Source organism: Gadus chalcogrammus, chromosome 1 (assembly GCF_026213295.1).
Source record: "Gadus chalcogrammus isolate NIFS_2021 chromosome 1, NIFS_Gcha_1.0, whole genome shotgun sequence".
Lineage (NCBI taxonomy): Eukaryota > Metazoa > Chordata > Actinopteri > Gadiformes > Gadidae > Gadus > Gadus chalcogrammus.
Genome location: NC_079412.1, coordinates 17,887,605 through 17,905,960, shown reverse-complemented (window position 1 = coordinate 17,905,960; position 18,356 = coordinate 17,887,605). Strand labels below are relative to the sequence as shown.

Below are 18,356 nucleotides of genomic sequence, written 5' to 3'. Positions count from 1 at the left end.
CTTAGCCCTGTTACCCAATACTGTGTGTGTATATATATATATATATATATATATATATATATATATACATATATATATATATATATATATACATTATACAGCATAGATATATACATTTCAGCATAGATCCAAACCCTATTTACAACAAGTTTACAACAAGCAAATATGATAAAAAATATGTTATCTATAAACAGAAATAATTATTTTCACAGGATCAAAAAACATAATAAACTTATTTAAAACAAATATCTGGGGTCTTTCCAAACGCCTGGCAGTGCTCCGCCTTCAGATATCTTTTATCTCACTCTGACAGTGGGGTTCAGGTGGGATTTTGGTTGGGTGCGCAGACCGTTCATGAACCAATCACTGAGGACGTCAGTTGCCACCGGAGTTGCTGTCTCTAAACTTGAGCCCCAATAATCTACTGCGTAATGTACTAACATGCATTGCAGTCGTGAAGATCGGTAGGCTTTTATTAGACTTTGAGTGCAATTGAACAGCCTGTTCACATTTCTAAATACTGTACAATTTGTCAGCTTGGCGAATTAGATTTCTCTGGTAAGTTTCTTTAGATCTGTCTTTCAATAATTTAAATGAATTTAATCAACTCGTTGTCTTTATCGATCGTGACAAACTGTGATCTCGCCACACATACGTATAGCTAATATGTTATTTAAAATGTCAAAATATTGTAATATGACCATGAACTCGGTACAACACCAAACCCAACCACGCTCTTAGATCGATGTAGTCAGATATTATGAAGATAAATAAGGTTAAACGTTAGCTAATCGAGCTAACAATAACCGCATCAGCGCGAGACTTCACGGCGCGAAACGGACGCCATCTTTAACAACAGGTCGTAATTGAGAACATATTGCTCTGTTCACCTCTCTTTAGATCGACCATGTCCAATGACATGGGGCAGCTTTTGGGCACTGAGATCAACCTGATGGAGATGTCGGAAGGTGAATACACACACCTCCAGCACCTCCTCCAGACGCAGATGGACGGGCAGGCCACGGAGCATGACGGCGTAGACGTCCGATTCCCCGCAACTATATTCGGCCTCAGTGTGACCACTCAACCTGCGACCACTCAACCTGCGACCCCTAAATATGATCCCGGATTGGCAAAAATGTTTACCTCCCCGACCATCCAAGCTATGGACCTTTCAACCTCAAATGATGAGCAATGTGTCATCCCAGATCTGAGGCTGAATGAGACGGTGGACATAGAGGAACTAGCCATGGTCATTTCCTGCAGTGGCAGTGGCCACTCTGGAGAAAAAACTCCTACTACTTGTGGCGAAGTGCCAGGCTCTGTGCTTGTTAGAGTTAAACGGGAAGCCGGTGAGACCCTGACCGAAGCACCTGCTCACGGTTGTGGATTCTCACTGAACCGACCCCATTCCTCTGCTAGAGTTTGTCTGGAGAAGAGGTTTAGCTGCATGGCCGAGGATGTCCCCAGACAGCAGGACACCCAGACGGCAGTTCTTACCAAGTATGAGCAATCTATATTTGTCCTTGTGAAATGGTGGAATGATCAATGCTATTGTGTGACAGTTATGTTTTGTTCTGCTCCTAGTTTTTTGACGATGCTTCAGCAATCCACTGAATCTCAAGAACCAAGCATTCATCAACAAATGCAGAAGTGGATGAAATCAGATCGAACTAATCCCATTGAGCTTTCAAACCCATACGGAGGGGCCCTGTTCAACCCAATCACTGGCGTGTGTGGACTAGTACAAACCTAAATATTAACAATTGTATTATTCTGCTCCTAACGTTTTCTTAGTCATTGTTCACTAATTAATACCCCCCCCCCTGCTTTATTTTTCATGTTCATCTCAGGCTTTTGGACATATTTCACATATTGTTGAACCCAACAAGCATCAAGGCCTGATCAATGCAAATAACTTTTTAAGTTATTGTCCAGAGAAAGCGGCTGCTAAGGGGCAGTGTGTCAACTGCACCAACCAAACAGAAGAACAGGAATGGGTTAAAGTGGAAAGTAAGAATTACTTATTCCTTTCTTTCTATATATCATCTTTTATAGATGTATCTTTACATTTCAAATGTATTATATATTGTTCTTACTTTATGTATATATATAATATATTTTATATACAGATTATTTCACATGAAATGTATTATATATTGTTCTTACTTTCTATATATATCAATTTATATATGTATTATTACACGTCAAATGTCTCATATATTGTTCTTACTTTTAATATACGATTATATATGAGAGGCATGTTTAATCTGACACGTCATCATTTATGTAGAGGAGGCGGTGCCTACAGCCCCTGTAAAGCGCACCCGGTCCCGGATCACGAGGGGTCCCAGCGTGGCTTCTCAGGTAGAAGGCCCTAGAGCTGCTGTAGAGGCAGGGAGGAGTGGCAGGAAGAAGGCAGGCAACCCGGCTGAGAGTAGCCAGCGCAGAGAGAAACATAACAGTAAAGAGAGGGACCGCAGGTAGGCAGGAGCGCTACCATCTCTGCTACAAGTATCAACTGTTAACCAGCCCCTGGAGTCCTGGTTAACAGTAAATAACAGGACAGGACTTCAATGAAAGTACATACTTAATATGGTTTAAGATTACTTTGCAAACAGTTGCTAAAAGAATTTGTGTAGTTTGTGTCGAACATTTATCGTATTGTAATTCCTCCTTTTATTTTTTCAAGAGTGAATGGTAATACTTAATTAATTAATTCTGATGTATTACGGCAACCGTTGTGCAGGAGGCGGATTCGCATGTGCTGCAATGAGTTGAACACCCTGGTGCCCTTCTGCAGACCAGACACGGACAAGGCCTCCACTCTGCAGTGGACCGCAGCTTACCTCAAGTACATCGAGGAGATGTACGGAGACTCACCCAAAGAGGTGGCCTGAGTTATCAATCTGGATAACCATTCAAATCCTTTCATGATCACCTTCCTCTTAATGTACGGGGAAGATCTTTGTACTTTCTCAATATCATAGGATGGATGAAGTAACCTGATGTCCCTATTTCAAACTATATTTTGAGAAACATACAATCAGTAATTAAAAATAAATTAAAAAGTAAAAAAATAAATATATATTATAGATGGTTGGCTCGCACAAGTATGTATAAATTATGAATTTGTCGGATGGTGACTAGCTTCACAATATTCTCTCTGTTGATTTTGACACAGAATTTCCAGAGCGCTTTCTGTGGTACGACCGGCCTCCGCAAGAAGCCCAGCACAGACTCTGACCACGTCCACCTCCACCAGGAGATGGCAGGCACAGCAAGCACTGCTCTGGCAGCAGAACAGTGAAACCCCAACACTGCTCTCTTTAGTTATCCATATATCTATGAATTGATATCACATCTTAGTGGCTGAGGTTTCATCAAAGTTGCTGTTCGACCAGAAAGCATCAAGTAAAGACAAATTCAAGGAAAATGTGTGAGGATGCATTGTTAAATTGTAATATTCCTTATTACTTTATTGCATTATTATTTTGAAACTTCCTATTTCCTATATTTTATATTATAATAGATGTATTCCCCATTTTCCAAATGTAGGGTTCATCAGACATGCCAAATAATAATAATTTTTTAAAGGAAAGGTATCCCTTTAGTAGGGGTCTCTTTTGCAGACGGTAAGCATTAGTGCCTTCAGCAGGTCTCGTTACTGTGAATTACCATCCGTTTTCTCCTTAAGACTTTAAAAAAATTTCATTTGGGTGCCGAAATGCTTTTTACAGGACATTGCGGAAAGTGATATGCAGGTGGCACTGTTTCGCATTGAAAGACAAATTACAGGGTGTACGAAATGTATTTATAGTATTTATTATCACTCATGATATTTTGCCTCAAGGTGCGAATTTAAGAAACAGAATCGAATTGCATTGTACATCCGTTACATTTAGCAAATATTTAAAGAAAATGTTAATTTGTGTTCAATATTTTTTCATGTGATTCTTCTGTCCTGGTTGTATTCAATTGAAAGTAAATGTTACTGCTTTTATGTAATGGCTTCGCTTTATTCTTTATGGGTTGATGGGTATAGATTATCTTGATTTACAGAAGAGTAATGTTTTACTGAAAAGTGGCTTTATTTGTTATTTCTCACAACATGACGCTGTAGCATCTTACTGTACATACAACAGTCACCCACCAATAATAAATATTATTTAAACGCATGTATATTTAATTGGTACTGCACCAGTATTACATAGTGGATGTGGTCATTGGCGAACTGAAAAAAGAAAACTTCCATCAATTCTTCAATCTCAATTCGTCATCCACATCCTAGATAATTAAATATCAAAACTTGATTGAAGGGAAATTGTATGAACTTAAAGCTGTAATAAAACAAACATAAACATAAAAACCTAGACTGCCAAAAAAAGACTGGTAAGAGTTAGAAATCTTTTGCATTAATATACAAAAATTCTGGGCCTTGGGTTTTCCTTTTTTTAATTTTAGTTACAAAATTACAAATAGTCAAGACTAGCCTCTCAACACTGGCACCAATCTCTATATATTACATTGTGTATCTTGACTTTTGAGGTAAATGGAATGGTACCTGGAATGACCATTCATAGACCGTGATACTTGTACATAAAGGACAATCACAGTACTGCTGAAGAGCACCATCTGTAACGGGGGCTAACGGTTGGTGTTATTATTTTACAAACCAAGGACTTAGAAAAATGAATGTACTACGGCCACTTTCTGATGAGTCATTGGAAGTCAGGCTATTGTCGTTATCTGCTGATGGTAATGGCTGTGCCGCAGGTGTTGTCTTGCACCCTCGTCTCACTCTTGTCTGTTTCATTGATGTGATCAATATTTTTAGTCTCTCAGCTGCGTTTTTGTTCTCTTCCCACTCGTGATGTTTCCCTCGTTTCCTCCGAAACCCCGTCTTCAATTATTAACGCATAAAGGGAATGTGTGTGACGACGTGTCTCTTTTCCTCTCCGCTCGTCCTCCTCCGGTCCCCCGTCGTGGAATGGGGGGGGGGGGGGGGGTGGTGCCTCGGGGCAACAGAGTAACGTCTAATGGTTCTTGGGGTTGGAGGATTTCCCGGCCACCGAGGCGCCCTGGCAGGCCGATGTGTCACAGATTCCAGGGGTGCCATGGTGCCCAGTCCTACCTACCCGGCCTGACTCTCCGGGCTCCCCGGGGTCTCCGGGGGCGCCATCACGCCCGTCCTTCACAATGCCGGCAACGCCCGGAAGACCTGTTAACAAACGTATGTCAAGGTGAGTCAAGTATACGAGTGGGACGTTTTTAAGAGCAGCATTAAGCAGCCAGTATAACTGCAGACATATCAACATTAGTCCTATCTGTTGAGGTCTCAAACCTTGGTAGCCCTGGTCTCCTGCCGGCCCCTCGATAGCTTTGCCGAGAGGGCCCTTGTCACCTTGTGTACCAACTTCACCTGTTGGGGCGATGAAGACATTTAATTTAATTATTATCAAAAGGTATTTTACTTTAGTTGTAATTATAAAAAATAATAAATCCACTCTTCCATCAATGTTTTTCTATGATATACGTTTTTATTACCTCTGGGGCCGTTGTCCCCGAGGTCTCCTGGAAGCCCCCTGTACCCCGGGGGTCCCTGGGTACCAGGGTGTCCGATGGAGCCGGTATCACCGGGCATCCCTTGGGGTCCTGCAGGGCCGGGTCTGCCCACCCCACCAGGTGCAAGGGGCCTCCTCAGGTTAGCCGCAAGCTGGGCGATTTGATCTGCGGAACGGAAGGAGATGGAAGGGAGACGTTGTGAGCTGCTTGGCCGCCTGTGTCAGACTTGAGGTATGAATGGACAGGAGAGGTTCAGATCTTCACCATCGATCATGGAGCCACACAGCTCTCTGATGTGCTGTTCACTGGTCAGTTTACCCTGAAACACAAACACTTCAGTTATCTCTTTCAAAAGATAGCAAACTAATCACAATGCATTGGCGAGGTTACATATTTGTCCTCCGAGGTGACCAACCAACACTCACAGGTACGCCGTTCTTTCCTGCAATCCCAGGCAGGCCCTGTTCTCCTTGGAAGCCCATTGGTCCAGATTTTCCCGGGACCCCTCTGGCCCCCAGCTCTCCTTGTGGCCCCGACACGCCCTTAGGGCCCAGCTCTCCACGCTTTCCTGACTGAGAACAATTAAACAATGAAAATGATCACGCACCACATGCATCCAACTCTTCACATTTTCTGGGATGAAATTGTCATTTTATTATATTACAAAGACACACTTTCATTATGCCTCAACCCTTTAACACCCTGAGTGAAAATACTCATAAGGTGCATTGTTGCTTCATAATTACTTTGGTTAACGCTAACAGCAAAACCAATGAGATAGAGACTCATCAGTGCTGTTTCTGTAATTACTTTAATTGCTCTACGGCTTAATGTGACTCCCCATTGGTGCATTGCAGTGAAGAGACTTAATACTGAAGGCTAATGCTGAACAACTAACCGATTAATCCTCTTACAATTGGAATGTGAGGTTGATGTTAGGCCATTTGAGGAAATTAGCACCAGTACAAAGCTGAAAATCGTTTTTGTTTTGCCATTTGAACAGAAATCGTATGTAACATGATATATTGATGGGGTTGATATTACGAAAAAGAAAAGCACAAATACAAATCGATCCATTAATAATGCAACGTAAAATATGTGGATTTACCTCTCCTTTATGACCAACTGGTCCAAATGGACCCTGGAAAAGAATAACAGTATCCATAGTTTACCACATAATTACACATTAAATAATACATGATACATGTAATACATAATTGATTATCAATTATTTTCATAATATTCCGTCATAAGACCCACGACCAAATCAATGGTACATAAGAATAATAACTGTATTAAAGCCCAACGGTAAACCGTGCATTGCACACTAGCCCTGCCTCTTCAAAAGATGGAGTCTATACTTACAGGTTCTCCATTCTCTCCCGGCAAACCATCACTTCCTGCCACGCCCTAAACAGAAACACAAGTGGCTTGATCAAGCACAAGACCAGATCGTTACCTAAACTGTAACATCAGAGACACAGTCCCTTTAAGGCTGATTTAAATGAGCACAAACGCCTTGCACATATTAACCAATAGAGTTTCTGTGCCAGCATATTGCTTCCATTACCATCTCTCCCTTAGGGCCGGAAGCTCCGGTGGGGCCCTGAGGAAAAGAGAGAGCGAGAGGGTATGTTTAGTCAAAGAAACTGCTGAAAAAAATGTAAGCTTGGGGCAGCAGGCTGTATGGATGGGGCAGGCTGTGCTACAGGGAGAGGGGTATAGGATGCAGACCGGTCCAAGGGAACCTGTATAAAGACGGCCTTTGTTCCGTCAACAGGGCTTGAACAGACGGCTACCTTGTTAGCCCCCTGGAGTACATGGGGGGGGGGGGGGGGGGGGGGGGGGCGCCTTGGCTAGTTAGATACAAGTATGTGACCTCCATGTTGTGACAACAAGTCTGCATGTACGGTGTGGGGAGTTGATATTGATTGTTTGGGTTATTGGTATGTGCACTTTATTGGTCTGAAGGGAGACCACAACCATTTCAAAAGGGTCTGTGTGCTGTGATTGATTATATTCACTCAATTTCCATATCCACGATATGATTAGCTCACTTGGTTTATGGTTGCCATCTGGCTGTTTGGAAGATGGGCGAAAGAGTGTTGGTAATCACCTGACTGCAGAATATTCACTGCGGTACTGTTGCAGTTGGGCTTGGTGTCATTGGGTGTGGTAACTGCAATTGATCATTTGGTGCTTTGTCAACAAAACTCACCCTCTCACCAAATCCTCCACGGATACCGGTCGGACCTGGAAGTCCTGGGTCCCCCATAGCTCCCTTACCTCCCTGTTGGTCATAAGCAGGTTATCATGACATACAGAAGAATAGTAAAACACCATAATACAAGGGAAAAGAATAGGTCCTGCATAACCACAGAAGCAGCTCCTCACACCACTGACCTGGAAGCCTTTAACTCCCTGAACCCCCACGTTGCCCACTGGTCCGATGCCCCCCTGTGGAAAGCAGGAAGAAATATAGGATGAATCTTTGCCTCTTAAAACAATCTAACAATCCAAACAGATGGGATTTGCAAAATAACGAATACGCTTGAAATGTATTCATCTGGGTTTTGGTTTGGATATTATACGTTTTCCTGAGATATGCAATGCTATGTGATGCAGGATGTGTTAGGGCTAGCCTGGGGTAGCACAATGCATGGGGTAGTGTAGATTGCACAGTGTCCCTCTGTCTATTCATTCTTGCTATGTAAATACCTGCTCTCCCCACTGACCCAGCACTACCTCTGCATTAATCTGAGCAATACCCCGAGGCGGCAGCCATTTTATTCTACAAGTTCTTCTCATTTACGTTAATATCAATGTTTTCTGTTTATAGGTTCATATTATTTTTAATGGAAGGTGTATATTTATTATCCTACTATGCATTTAATGTTTTTTAAAACATTGCTTCTCTAGCATTCGTGCAAGATTGAGAAAGCATATTTCACAGCAAGGTAAAACTAATAAATATACTTTTAAATAGTGTTTCCGGCCAAGACTGTCAAAGACGTGGTCGTTTCCTCTGGCAACGAGACAGCCAAGCCTATATATAGACAGACCATCGTCATCAAGCCACCTTCTCAGCGCTCCAGAGATACCGACTGACGGAACAAGTCTCTTTAGTTTCTACCAAAAGGCTTTTGGAAGTTTGTCAGTTTGTTTGTTGCTAGAACAATGAAGTCATCCACCAAGACCAGCACACAATGCTTATTTAACCCCAAGACTCTGTTAAACCTTCAGGCCTGCTGTGCCCTGGAAGGACCAGGGAAGTCACCAGCTGTTTACCTTCACATCTATACATGTAAACGACTTAAGTCATGTACGTCAGAAGTATTTCTACAGTGTTACAGTGCTTTAGAGCAACGCACTATGCAAACGATCATTGCCCCTGCAATCTGCTGCGTCATTGGGCACACGTAACCATGACAACTTACAACGACTCCTCTGGGTCCAGCCATTCCTCTCTCTCCAGGGACACCGATGTCACCCTGTGGGGGAAGACAGAACGGGCACATCAACAGAGCGCAGTGATTGGACAGTCCTCATCTTCAACTTTCACAATTTAGACCAGTCAATCAAAATGCATGTTGTCGTTGATCGAGATGTGTACACATTTTATCGTTGAATCACGGATCTATCTTATCCTACGGAATCATCTAAAATGGGTCAATCCCTTCCCCCTTCAGATACATACAGGAATACCTGGCTCTCCAGAGGGTCCCGTTTCGCCCATCTTCCCTGCATCACCCTGGAGTGAGAGAAGGTAGAGTCAGACTGGCTGCTCCCTCCTTGGGTCTTACCTCTGCTCAGTGGCTCGACAGACTTAATAATGCACTCACGACTGTCCCTTTAGACCCCTTTCCTCCAGCCCTTCCTTGTAGACCCTGGAACAGAATAACAACAAAGTTAAATGGCTTGCGGTTGTATTCCAGACGGTAACAAAGGGACATTGAGATGGAGACGTATGTAGATCAGGAGAATGTTACTTAGGTTCTTTGACTTCATAGATGAACCAACACATGACACAACACAACGAGGCACTCGGCCGCCGCCGCTGTGAAACTCACAGGAAGTCCGTTGGGCCCTTTCTCTCCAGGGACCCCGTTCCGGCCCGGATCGCCCTGGGGACACACAGACCGTTAACAGTGTCATCCTCTCCCTATGAACTCAGAGGCATCTCGTGTGGTATTGAGCTTGGTTGGATCCCATTGATGGATTAACGGATTGATTAACATCAACAGAGGGGTACTGTAACGTCTAGCAGCAGGGGGATTGGTGGGGGCACTCACCTTCTCTCCGTCAAGTCCCTGGGTGCCGTCTTTGCCATCCCTGCCGGGGATGCCCTGTAGTTAGAATCAAGTCTAATTAGAACCGGCCACTTTAGGATAAAACCCACGAACCATGTATTGTGTTAAAACAGGTAGTTCTACTGAACAAGACACTCACAGGCTCTCCTTTGGGTCCTAGTCCACCGGGACCTCCTTTAGGACCGATTTTGCCCTGAGAGAATGGGGGAGATATTTCTAGCTCTGCTTCCCCAACAAAGGCATTTATAATCCTTTTTTAAAAAGGATTGTTAAGAGAAGTGTCTGAGACCTGGTCCTCTACTCACAATGTCTCCCTTGGGTCCGTTGAATCCCTGGGGTCCCTTCTCTCCTGCGTCACCCTGAAAGCATCAGATTGAAACACACACCCAGCTATTCATTGATGGGAGCAGTTATCCGTTTTGCAACAGCATCCCACTTTACTTCCCCCCCCCCCCCCCCCCCTCCAGTAATTCCCTCTTGGAGTGCGTTAGAAGCAGGATGAGAGACTCACTGTCTTTCCAATGACGCCTGTGATACCAGGCTTGCCTCTGAAGCCTGTCAGACCCTGGAGGCAGAACACAACATGTCAGCCACGACAGTGAGGATATAAAACACCAACACCCGCTTAAATACCAAGTGTGTGATCCACGTTGTAAATGATACCTACCCTGTTTCCTACAGCTCCCATTGGCCCCTGGAGGCCCCTGAGACCACGTGGGCCCTGAAAAACAAGCCGACTTCGTTGTAAAGGCATCTTAATACTGGCCTGAATGTCTCATCCACAATGGAAGAAATACGCACAATATGCATAACTAATCAAATAGGAGGGTTCTAGTCTGTAAACTCACCTGCAGACCCACAGTACCAGGAATACCTGGAGGACCAGGCGGGCCAACGATACCCTACAAGAAAGATGATAAGATATTTACTTTTTACAATTTCTTATTATCAACAGTTGTATTGAATCAATACTTCTTGCCCAGCTGCTGATGGTGCTGTTTTTCACAGACTACAGTGCACAGTAGGCCCAATGAAAGTATCGACGGTGTTTAACGAAGGCTCACCTTCTCCCCGTCTTTGCCGAGTTCTCCTTTGTCTCCCTTATGGCCTGTGTGTCCCTACAAGAATACGACGGGAAGAGGGATTGTGTGTTAGAGAGCACACAATTCAATCAGTTCTGAATGTTGAGAAGCGACAGCCGCCGCGGATGGACATGCTCACTTTGAATCCTGGCATCCCAGGAGGACCAGGCGGGCCATGGGGACAAATGGCGGGACACTGCAAAGGACAGACCGAGACACAGATAAGACTGAGGCACAGCCTCTGTGGAGCACTGCACTGCTCTGCCGCCTGAATAATGTAGCATGCTGTGGTACATTATGTCTGTTTCACAGCCGGGATCAACAAGTATTTTCTTATGTTATCTTTACAGCTACGTGAATCAAGACCACTGCACACGTACCAGAAGATCCCCACTGCCATCAGGAAGAGTGCCAGGAAGACCCTGGTTGTTGGTGGGAGAGGAAAAAGAGGAAAAGTATTTTAATAATAATAAAAATGTGCTGAAGTAATATCTGACTTGTCTTGCCATTGTCTCAAAGCATAATCCCATTAGCACTTACTGGGGGTCCATCAGCGCCGACAGGGCCAGCAAGCCCTGCAAGACCTTCAGAGCCCTGGTGGAAGAATAGAGAACATCAGCAATGTTCTTGCAAACCATCCAGAGCCTCACCTACTTACATAACATTTCTATGTTCAAGATGAAATGCAACTCAAAAATCATATCATCTTCTTGTTTGGTTTTACTGCAATTGTCTCATGCATTAGGCCTTATAATATAAATTATATTTGATTTAATGTTTTCATTTTCAGTGATAGTTGACAATCGCAGATAACTGTGCAAAGTCTCCCATCAAACTGACACAAATGCGACAAAATAAAGACAAAATCCTAAACATAAGGTTACAAGTATTGCTTGTAACCTTATCTTACTAAAAATCTCTCCCCACGCTCACTTCATGCTGATAAAATACATTTATTACACTATTCACTCACATCTTGTCTGCTTTCACTCTAGACTGCGTTGTTTGCTATTTTGCTGAGATGGGAATTCAAATTTGTTTGTGTGTTTTGGAATCTTCTCCGGACGAAAAATGCCAATTAAAAAATATGATCTAAAGGCCGCAGTCTGTGCAGCCAGGGTGAGTTCATCCTCCCATCGAACTCTGTCACGCATCACCCTCATAACGCATACACACTGAGCACACAAAGGAGCGGTACTAACGATGTTTTCTTCAAGCAACATCGCTGCTTGTGTGGTTATTTTTAGTGCTGTGTTTTACTGTACGATATGGTAATGAGGGTCAGAGATACACTAGCAGACTGTTGTGGGAGTACAGCAAGAGCAAGGATGAACGGCCCCCTGGGAACAGCAGGCTTCAGGAAGCGTGCTCAAATACTCACTGCTGGGCCCTGTGGTCCCACTCCGCCTGGCAATCCGTTGGTTCCCGGCAACCCCTGAAATGAATAGACAGGAAATAAGTGTACTTGAAAACAAATAGCAGCATATAATCATTATGGAATAGAGTGCCGTTATGGTGTTGCTATATGCTATAAATACCTAATGTCATTGGATTTTGCACTTTTTTATATTTTGGGTTGAGATTCGATTTATTTTTCATTTCCCATATTGTCCATTATTTATTTTCCTTGGAGCAATAATGCAAACATGGTGCATGCACACACATGCACGGACAGACACATAGACACATGCACGCCCACACACACACAGATACAGATAGGAAAAAAGCTTTACTCACTGCAGCTCCTGATCTCCCTCTGCCCTACGAAGAGAGGGGAGGGCAAATTAAGTCACAGAATTATGCATAATCACATGTTCAGCAATCAAAGCTTTGAATTGTTCTGTATCCTGTTAAATATTAGTGCCTCTCAATGGGAACCTGATGAACATTTTCGCTCTCTCATTATCCCTTGGCTAATTTAATTATGCATATTTTCTTTCTGACTTCTACTTTCTTGTTTCTTCCACGCATAGAGCACACGTATGACTTATTTTGCATTGATTGCATTGCACCTTCACATTGATTAGATTGGTACAATCATTGGTCCATTCATTATCACTGATTTTACATAATGTGTATTTATCCTCGTAATTATGAGTTCCAATTACTTATGTTCATCAAACATGTTCAGCTTCTCTCCTTTAGCTTGTATTTGTGTAATTTCAAACAGCATAACCCAATTTTGGGTTGTAATATAGCCGTGTCCTCTTCAGAGCAGTGGATGGCTCTGCCTCGTGATTACATTCATATGTCCCTTGCAAACGCCTCATTTGAGGACGTGTACAAGCAGTGTCAGGCTGACCCATCACATGCATCAAGTAGTTACAATATCTGGATATCAATTTGAATAAGTATGTGACCTGACCAGAAGAGGATGTTTTAGTTAAAGGTAGAGGTACTTACAGGAGGCCCACCTGGCCCAGGGGGTCCCGCATCACCCTGCACAATAAGGAAGACAATTATTACAATGATGCATCTTCTAAGGATGCTAATGACAATGCTAACATAGTTATATTCACTGTATTATTGTATATATATGAATTATATATATATTTGAATATACAATTTAATTGCCATTAAATAGAAACAAAACATGTTTATCTCAACAACTAAGTTGTAGGGTGTATCCTATATCATATATAATGAGGTATGTTAAGTAGATACAATGGTTTATGTCTGTGACTGTGTGTGTCCTGGGGGGGGGGGGGGGAACACTTTTGACATAATTGAGAATACAGTACTGTAACTCAATGATTATCAATACATACAAGAGCAAAACAAAATACCAATTCACAAATGCAAAAAACTCCTTGAAATAAATATGAAACGGTGATAACCGTTACACATGGTAATTGTCTCCCTGCAGCAATCCATTATTATGTAGTTGAAATTACATTTCACTCCGGGTGGATTGGCGGTTTTAAACTGAAAGTAATTTTCCCTTCCTATTTTAAAATCTCCAACCTACAGAACTGACTCCTTCATCCTATTCCTGCATTCTCATTGGCTGTATTTGGTTTTCTTGTGTGGTGAGAAGTGCACAGTGCGTCTTCACATGGCTGTGTGGTCGGGAGTCTCTGCATTCCTCGTTGTGCAAACGAAACAAGAGCGCAGACGGCTGCACAAATGCACAAATTTGGTAGAATATTTTACCAGTCTTTGTTGTACACTCCCACACTAACACGCAAGCACACACCCACACTAACATGCAAGCAGGTACACACATGTGCACACACATGCACACGCACACACACAAACACTCGCACACACACACACACACACACACACACACACACACACACACACACACACACACACACACACACACACACACACACACACACACACACACACACACACACACAACACACACAAACATACGCAGTCATTACCTTCTAGGATGTATTGTTTTATTATTATTTTTGATATTGTCTACACACAAGCACGGGAACATTAAGATGGCATTAACTCAATTAGGCAAGGGCTTATCAATGGTGTCATCACTTATCCTTGTTTTAACCTCACATAATAAAGGTTCAACTGTAAACCCTACCAGACAGTTTCCAACAGCACAAGCATTAACTGTTGCCTAGCTCTTCATGTTTAGCTCGGGATAATTAGCTGGAATGCAAGGGATTTTCTATGGCATGGCTGTGTGTTCACAACCAGGTGAAGAAGTAGGTGACTCCAATATACCGTGTAAGGCATCTGTTTCATCATGTGAGCAGTGGCACTCTGAGCCCCAGGGCCAAAGACCCCCCCTCTCCCCGGTACCTGGTGGAGGTGGGCAGCTCGGTGCATTCCATACAGGATTAGGACAGAGCCAGCAGTCAGCAGTGCCCAAATCCGATTGGGTCTGCCCTCATTAAAAACCTTCCCACCAAGCGCACCAACCGTCTGGGTAAATCCAGAGAGACAGGAAGACTGGGGGGCCTTATCCCTGCATGACTGAGGACCCATATCTAACAGTAGGCAGTTGTGGGTTTTTTTACACCACTTATCACAATTGTGATGATTGTAGCTACAAATCACTCCAACTGAGAACAGGCGCGTGTAGCCATGTGTGTATGAGTATAATACTATTCTGTGTGGTGTTTTCCTGCTTAATTGCAGCTGGTAGATCGATGTCAGTGCAGAGACAGAATGAAGGGGATGTCAGGTAGGGTACAACCAGGGTGTGTACCCCGAGTGTCACTTACCGCGTCTCCTGGGGGGCCGTCCTTCCCCGAGGGGCCATCAGGGCCGGTCAAACCCTGAGGGCACATGATAATAAATCATTATCCATAGACTATTCTATCCACTCATTTTACAACACAAACATGTGCATGATATCATGTGAATGTTGGTGCTAGCGCGAGATATTTAGCCTCACGGGGTTTAAACCTTTTGTGAGAAAGTGTTGCTAGACGTTCATGTCATGGGCATGGAGTTGGGTTGTTTTTGTTTGTTGAAGAGACTTACATCTACCCCTGGCAGTCCAGGGAGTCCCGGCTTCCCAGGTCCACCCGGCAAACCTGCTTTCCCCTTAGGACCCTGAAGAGAAGGAAGACGAGGAGAAAACGAGGTGAATAAACCAAATCAGATGCATGTTCTGCGTACACTATTATGTGGATGTTAACTTACAGCTTTTCCGGAGAGTCCAGCAGGGCCAGTTTTCCCCTGTGGTCAATATAGATAGGAGAAAGGAGACAGAGAAATCAATAACATAAGCATCACATCACACTGTATTTATAATTAGCATTTGAAACGCATCATCACTCTGATAAAAGACTGCAACAGATGGGGACATATATATATGTCCTCATCACATCATGAATAAAGGATGCTTTGGTGAGCATCTGGATCAGGGGCCGCCCCCTGCCAGGCGGTCTACAGGATGAGAGCTCCAGGTTGGCTGTAGCGTGTGTACGGACAGGGAGGAGCTCGGAGGTGAAACTTTAGATGCTCTCATAGGACTGGGGAATGCATGAATGAATAGACCCTCTGTGTGGCTGAGCACTCCTCATTTAGGATACAGAAACAGAAATAACCAGAGGCAAAGGGTCACACTGGACCGGAAATTTTAAAAAGCATTTTTTTGCTTTTATTTATTAGTTATTTTCCTTGAAATGCCTTTGATAGACCATAATCAATACATGGATTAATTAATTCATTATCCATTCATCCATTTTCCTTTCTTTGGTTTTGTTTGCTGTGTAAGCAACCACTGTAGTTGAGATTTCCTATTTCTTCATAGAAAGCTTTTCTTTCACAGCTTCCAACATACCAGTATTCTTCTGACATTGGCCAACTGTGTTTTGGTCATGTGTTTCTGGAGCCACGCTCCCACCACAGTAGGTTGTCAAGCCTCCCATCGTATCCACTCAGCCAAAACCATATGTACATTGACTACCAGAGAGTAAGTACCACCAACACCCCTGAGTCAACACCTGGAGGGAGGGGCAATGGCTTCGGAAAGGAGGAGGAGCCAATGTGATCAAATATGGTAGACACAAGAATAAATAAAGGGGCCGTAACATAAGGTAACATAAGAGAGGCTGCAGTTTGGATAAGATGTGTGGAACCACTTGTTGCACTACCATACATTGGACATTATGTCTAGAACTGTTGACTTTATTCACACAAACACACTCTCACTTTCCCTCTCTCTCTTTCGCTTTCACGCACACATGGAAACACATTTCGTTGATGGTGTCCTTTGATAAAAATCTTGTTTGCAATATCTTAAAATCGTAAAACATATTTAAAACGTATATAATCTGAAAACCAGGCTGCTGACTAGCAGCTGGAGCGGCCTCACTCACGTCAGTGCCATCCTTCCCCGGGGGACCATGAGGTCCTGGGGGCCCAGATGCCCCTCTTGGTCCAGGTCTCTACAAAGAAAAATCATTCCTTGATCACCTGCTTGTGCTGGAAATCGTCAGCTATTTCCAGCACAATTATTATACAGCACGTTATTTGTAATTGATCATTACTGAGAAAGAAACAACAGTTTATCCTTCAATCCGGTCCAGACGGTTAAATAAGATACCTTTTTTTAACTGGTTCAAGAAGCATACATAATTTAGGAAATTCTAACATAAAATTACACAATAAAGTAATGTTGTTAATTGGGACTCAAAAACGCATGCGTAGTTATGACACTAAAATGTGACATAACTATATAATGAATATACATGGGCTACAAATGCTATATATATGTAATACACAATAATAATAAACAATGATTTAATTTGGTAATGTATTATTCTCTTCATGAGTTTGAAATAGCCAATAGTTGAATTGGATCAATGAACAAAGATGGTATTATGCGCCCGGTAGGCCTGCTGCTTTCCAAAGAAAACATTCCATAGGTCTGGACAAACATAACCGACTCGCTGAGTTACCACCTGCGGACCATTAAGGTCCTAATTCATAGAAAATGTCCATACAATTGACAAAAAAACACAGCAGGGCCTCTGAGCTATGTTTAACGTTAAATGCCAATAATGCATAGGTATATTGATGGCAACAAAATATAACCTATTATAGATTGTTTTATATGGGTTCTTCTCTTTAAAGCGTCAGCTATACAGTAATAGGTACAACTTTAATCCACATTTAATTAGACTTTGACAGCCTTTGAATCAGGCCAGTATGGCAGACAGCATTTACTCGCCCAGTTATCAATGCAGTCAGGTGAAGTGTTTCACTTTATCAGGCACAACATTAATGGCATCATAGGGATAAGGTATTTAAACAGAAGCTATAGGCCTATCTTTATTTTTAAGACGGGCTGTGGTCTCGTTCGGAGGTGCCCCACCACCAACCTTACCTGGGCTGTAGAGGATGTCAAAAGTTGGCACAGTAAGAGCACCCCAAGAGCAGAGAATAACGCCATGGCTCCCGCTCGCCCCTAAAATCCGATTACGAAACGGGAATTAATGCAACCCCGGTGCCCTGGTCCTCGTTAGCTCCCCCCGTATCAGCGACGGAGCCTTCCTTCACCTTGCGACGCACAGCTCCTGAATGACATCCGCTTTGAATCCAGATAAACCCGAGCCTCCGGCTGAAGGGGCTGAACTCAAATCTCGGACAGTGTTGGAAGTGGGTGAGGGGGGGCGATGAGAGGCAATGGGACGGGGGAGAGCTAGAGAAGGGCAACCCTAGGAGGAGACCAAACAAGTGGGCTGGGTCGTCGTGATATGTCAAGACGAGGTCTAGCCTATAGCAGTCCAGCACAAGAGGCCACTTTCACTATAAAAGCGTAGGCCTGTGTGGACGATGGGATGCAGGACAGAACTGTGTTGCATATAGCATGCCAAGCAAAGGTATGATACAGCGGTATTCAAGTGATGAACAGTATTTAACTTCTAATCTGAACTGATGTCCTTCCGGTATCGTCAGCACAACAATCTGA

The 18,356-nt window shown here is 43.3% G+C and overlaps 2 protein-coding genes across 2 annotated transcripts; one reads left to right on the top strand and one right to left on the bottom strand.

Moving 5' to 3' along the window:
• Positions 1–202: 202 nt before the first annotated feature.
• Positions 203–4,171, top strand: LOC130384969 (transcription factor-like 5 protein). Its single transcript, XM_056593399.1, has 7 exons — positions 203–558; positions 901–1,503; positions 1,588–1,732; positions 1,854–2,013; positions 2,294–2,483; positions 2,750–2,891; positions 3,185–4,171. Exons 2-7 carry the CDS (start codon positions 908–910, stop codon positions 3,308–3,310), a joined length of 1,359 nt encoding a protein of 452 aa, XP_056449374.1. The 5' UTR covers positions 203–558; positions 901–907; the 3' UTR covers positions 3,311–4,171.
• On the bottom strand, positions 3,652–18,301 carry col9a3 (collagen, type IX, alpha 3). The gene is made up of 32 exons (XM_056593374.1): positions 17,772–18,301; positions 16,762–16,830; positions 15,581–15,616; positions 15,419–15,490; positions 15,157–15,210; positions 13,361–13,396; positions 12,695–12,718; positions 12,339–12,392; positions 11,498–11,551; positions 11,338–11,379; positions 11,097–11,153; positions 10,940–10,993; positions 10,724–10,777; positions 10,543–10,596; positions 10,387–10,440; positions 10,181–10,234; positions 10,015–10,068; positions 9,858–9,911; positions 9,636–9,689; positions 9,408–9,452; positions 9,263–9,316; positions 9,003–9,056; positions 7,969–8,022; positions 7,784–7,855; positions 7,136–7,171; positions 6,931–6,975; positions 6,674–6,706; positions 5,991–6,137; positions 5,830–5,884; positions 5,548–5,730; positions 5,345–5,422; positions 3,652–5,221 (listed from the first exon to the last, which is right to left on the bottom strand). Exons 1-32 carry the CDS (start codon positions 17,835–17,837, stop codon positions 5,037–5,039), a joined length of 2,037 nt encoding a protein of 678 aa, XP_056449349.1. The 5' UTR covers positions 17,838–18,301; the 3' UTR covers positions 3,652–5,036.
• Positions 18,302–18,356: the final 55 nt, after the last annotated feature.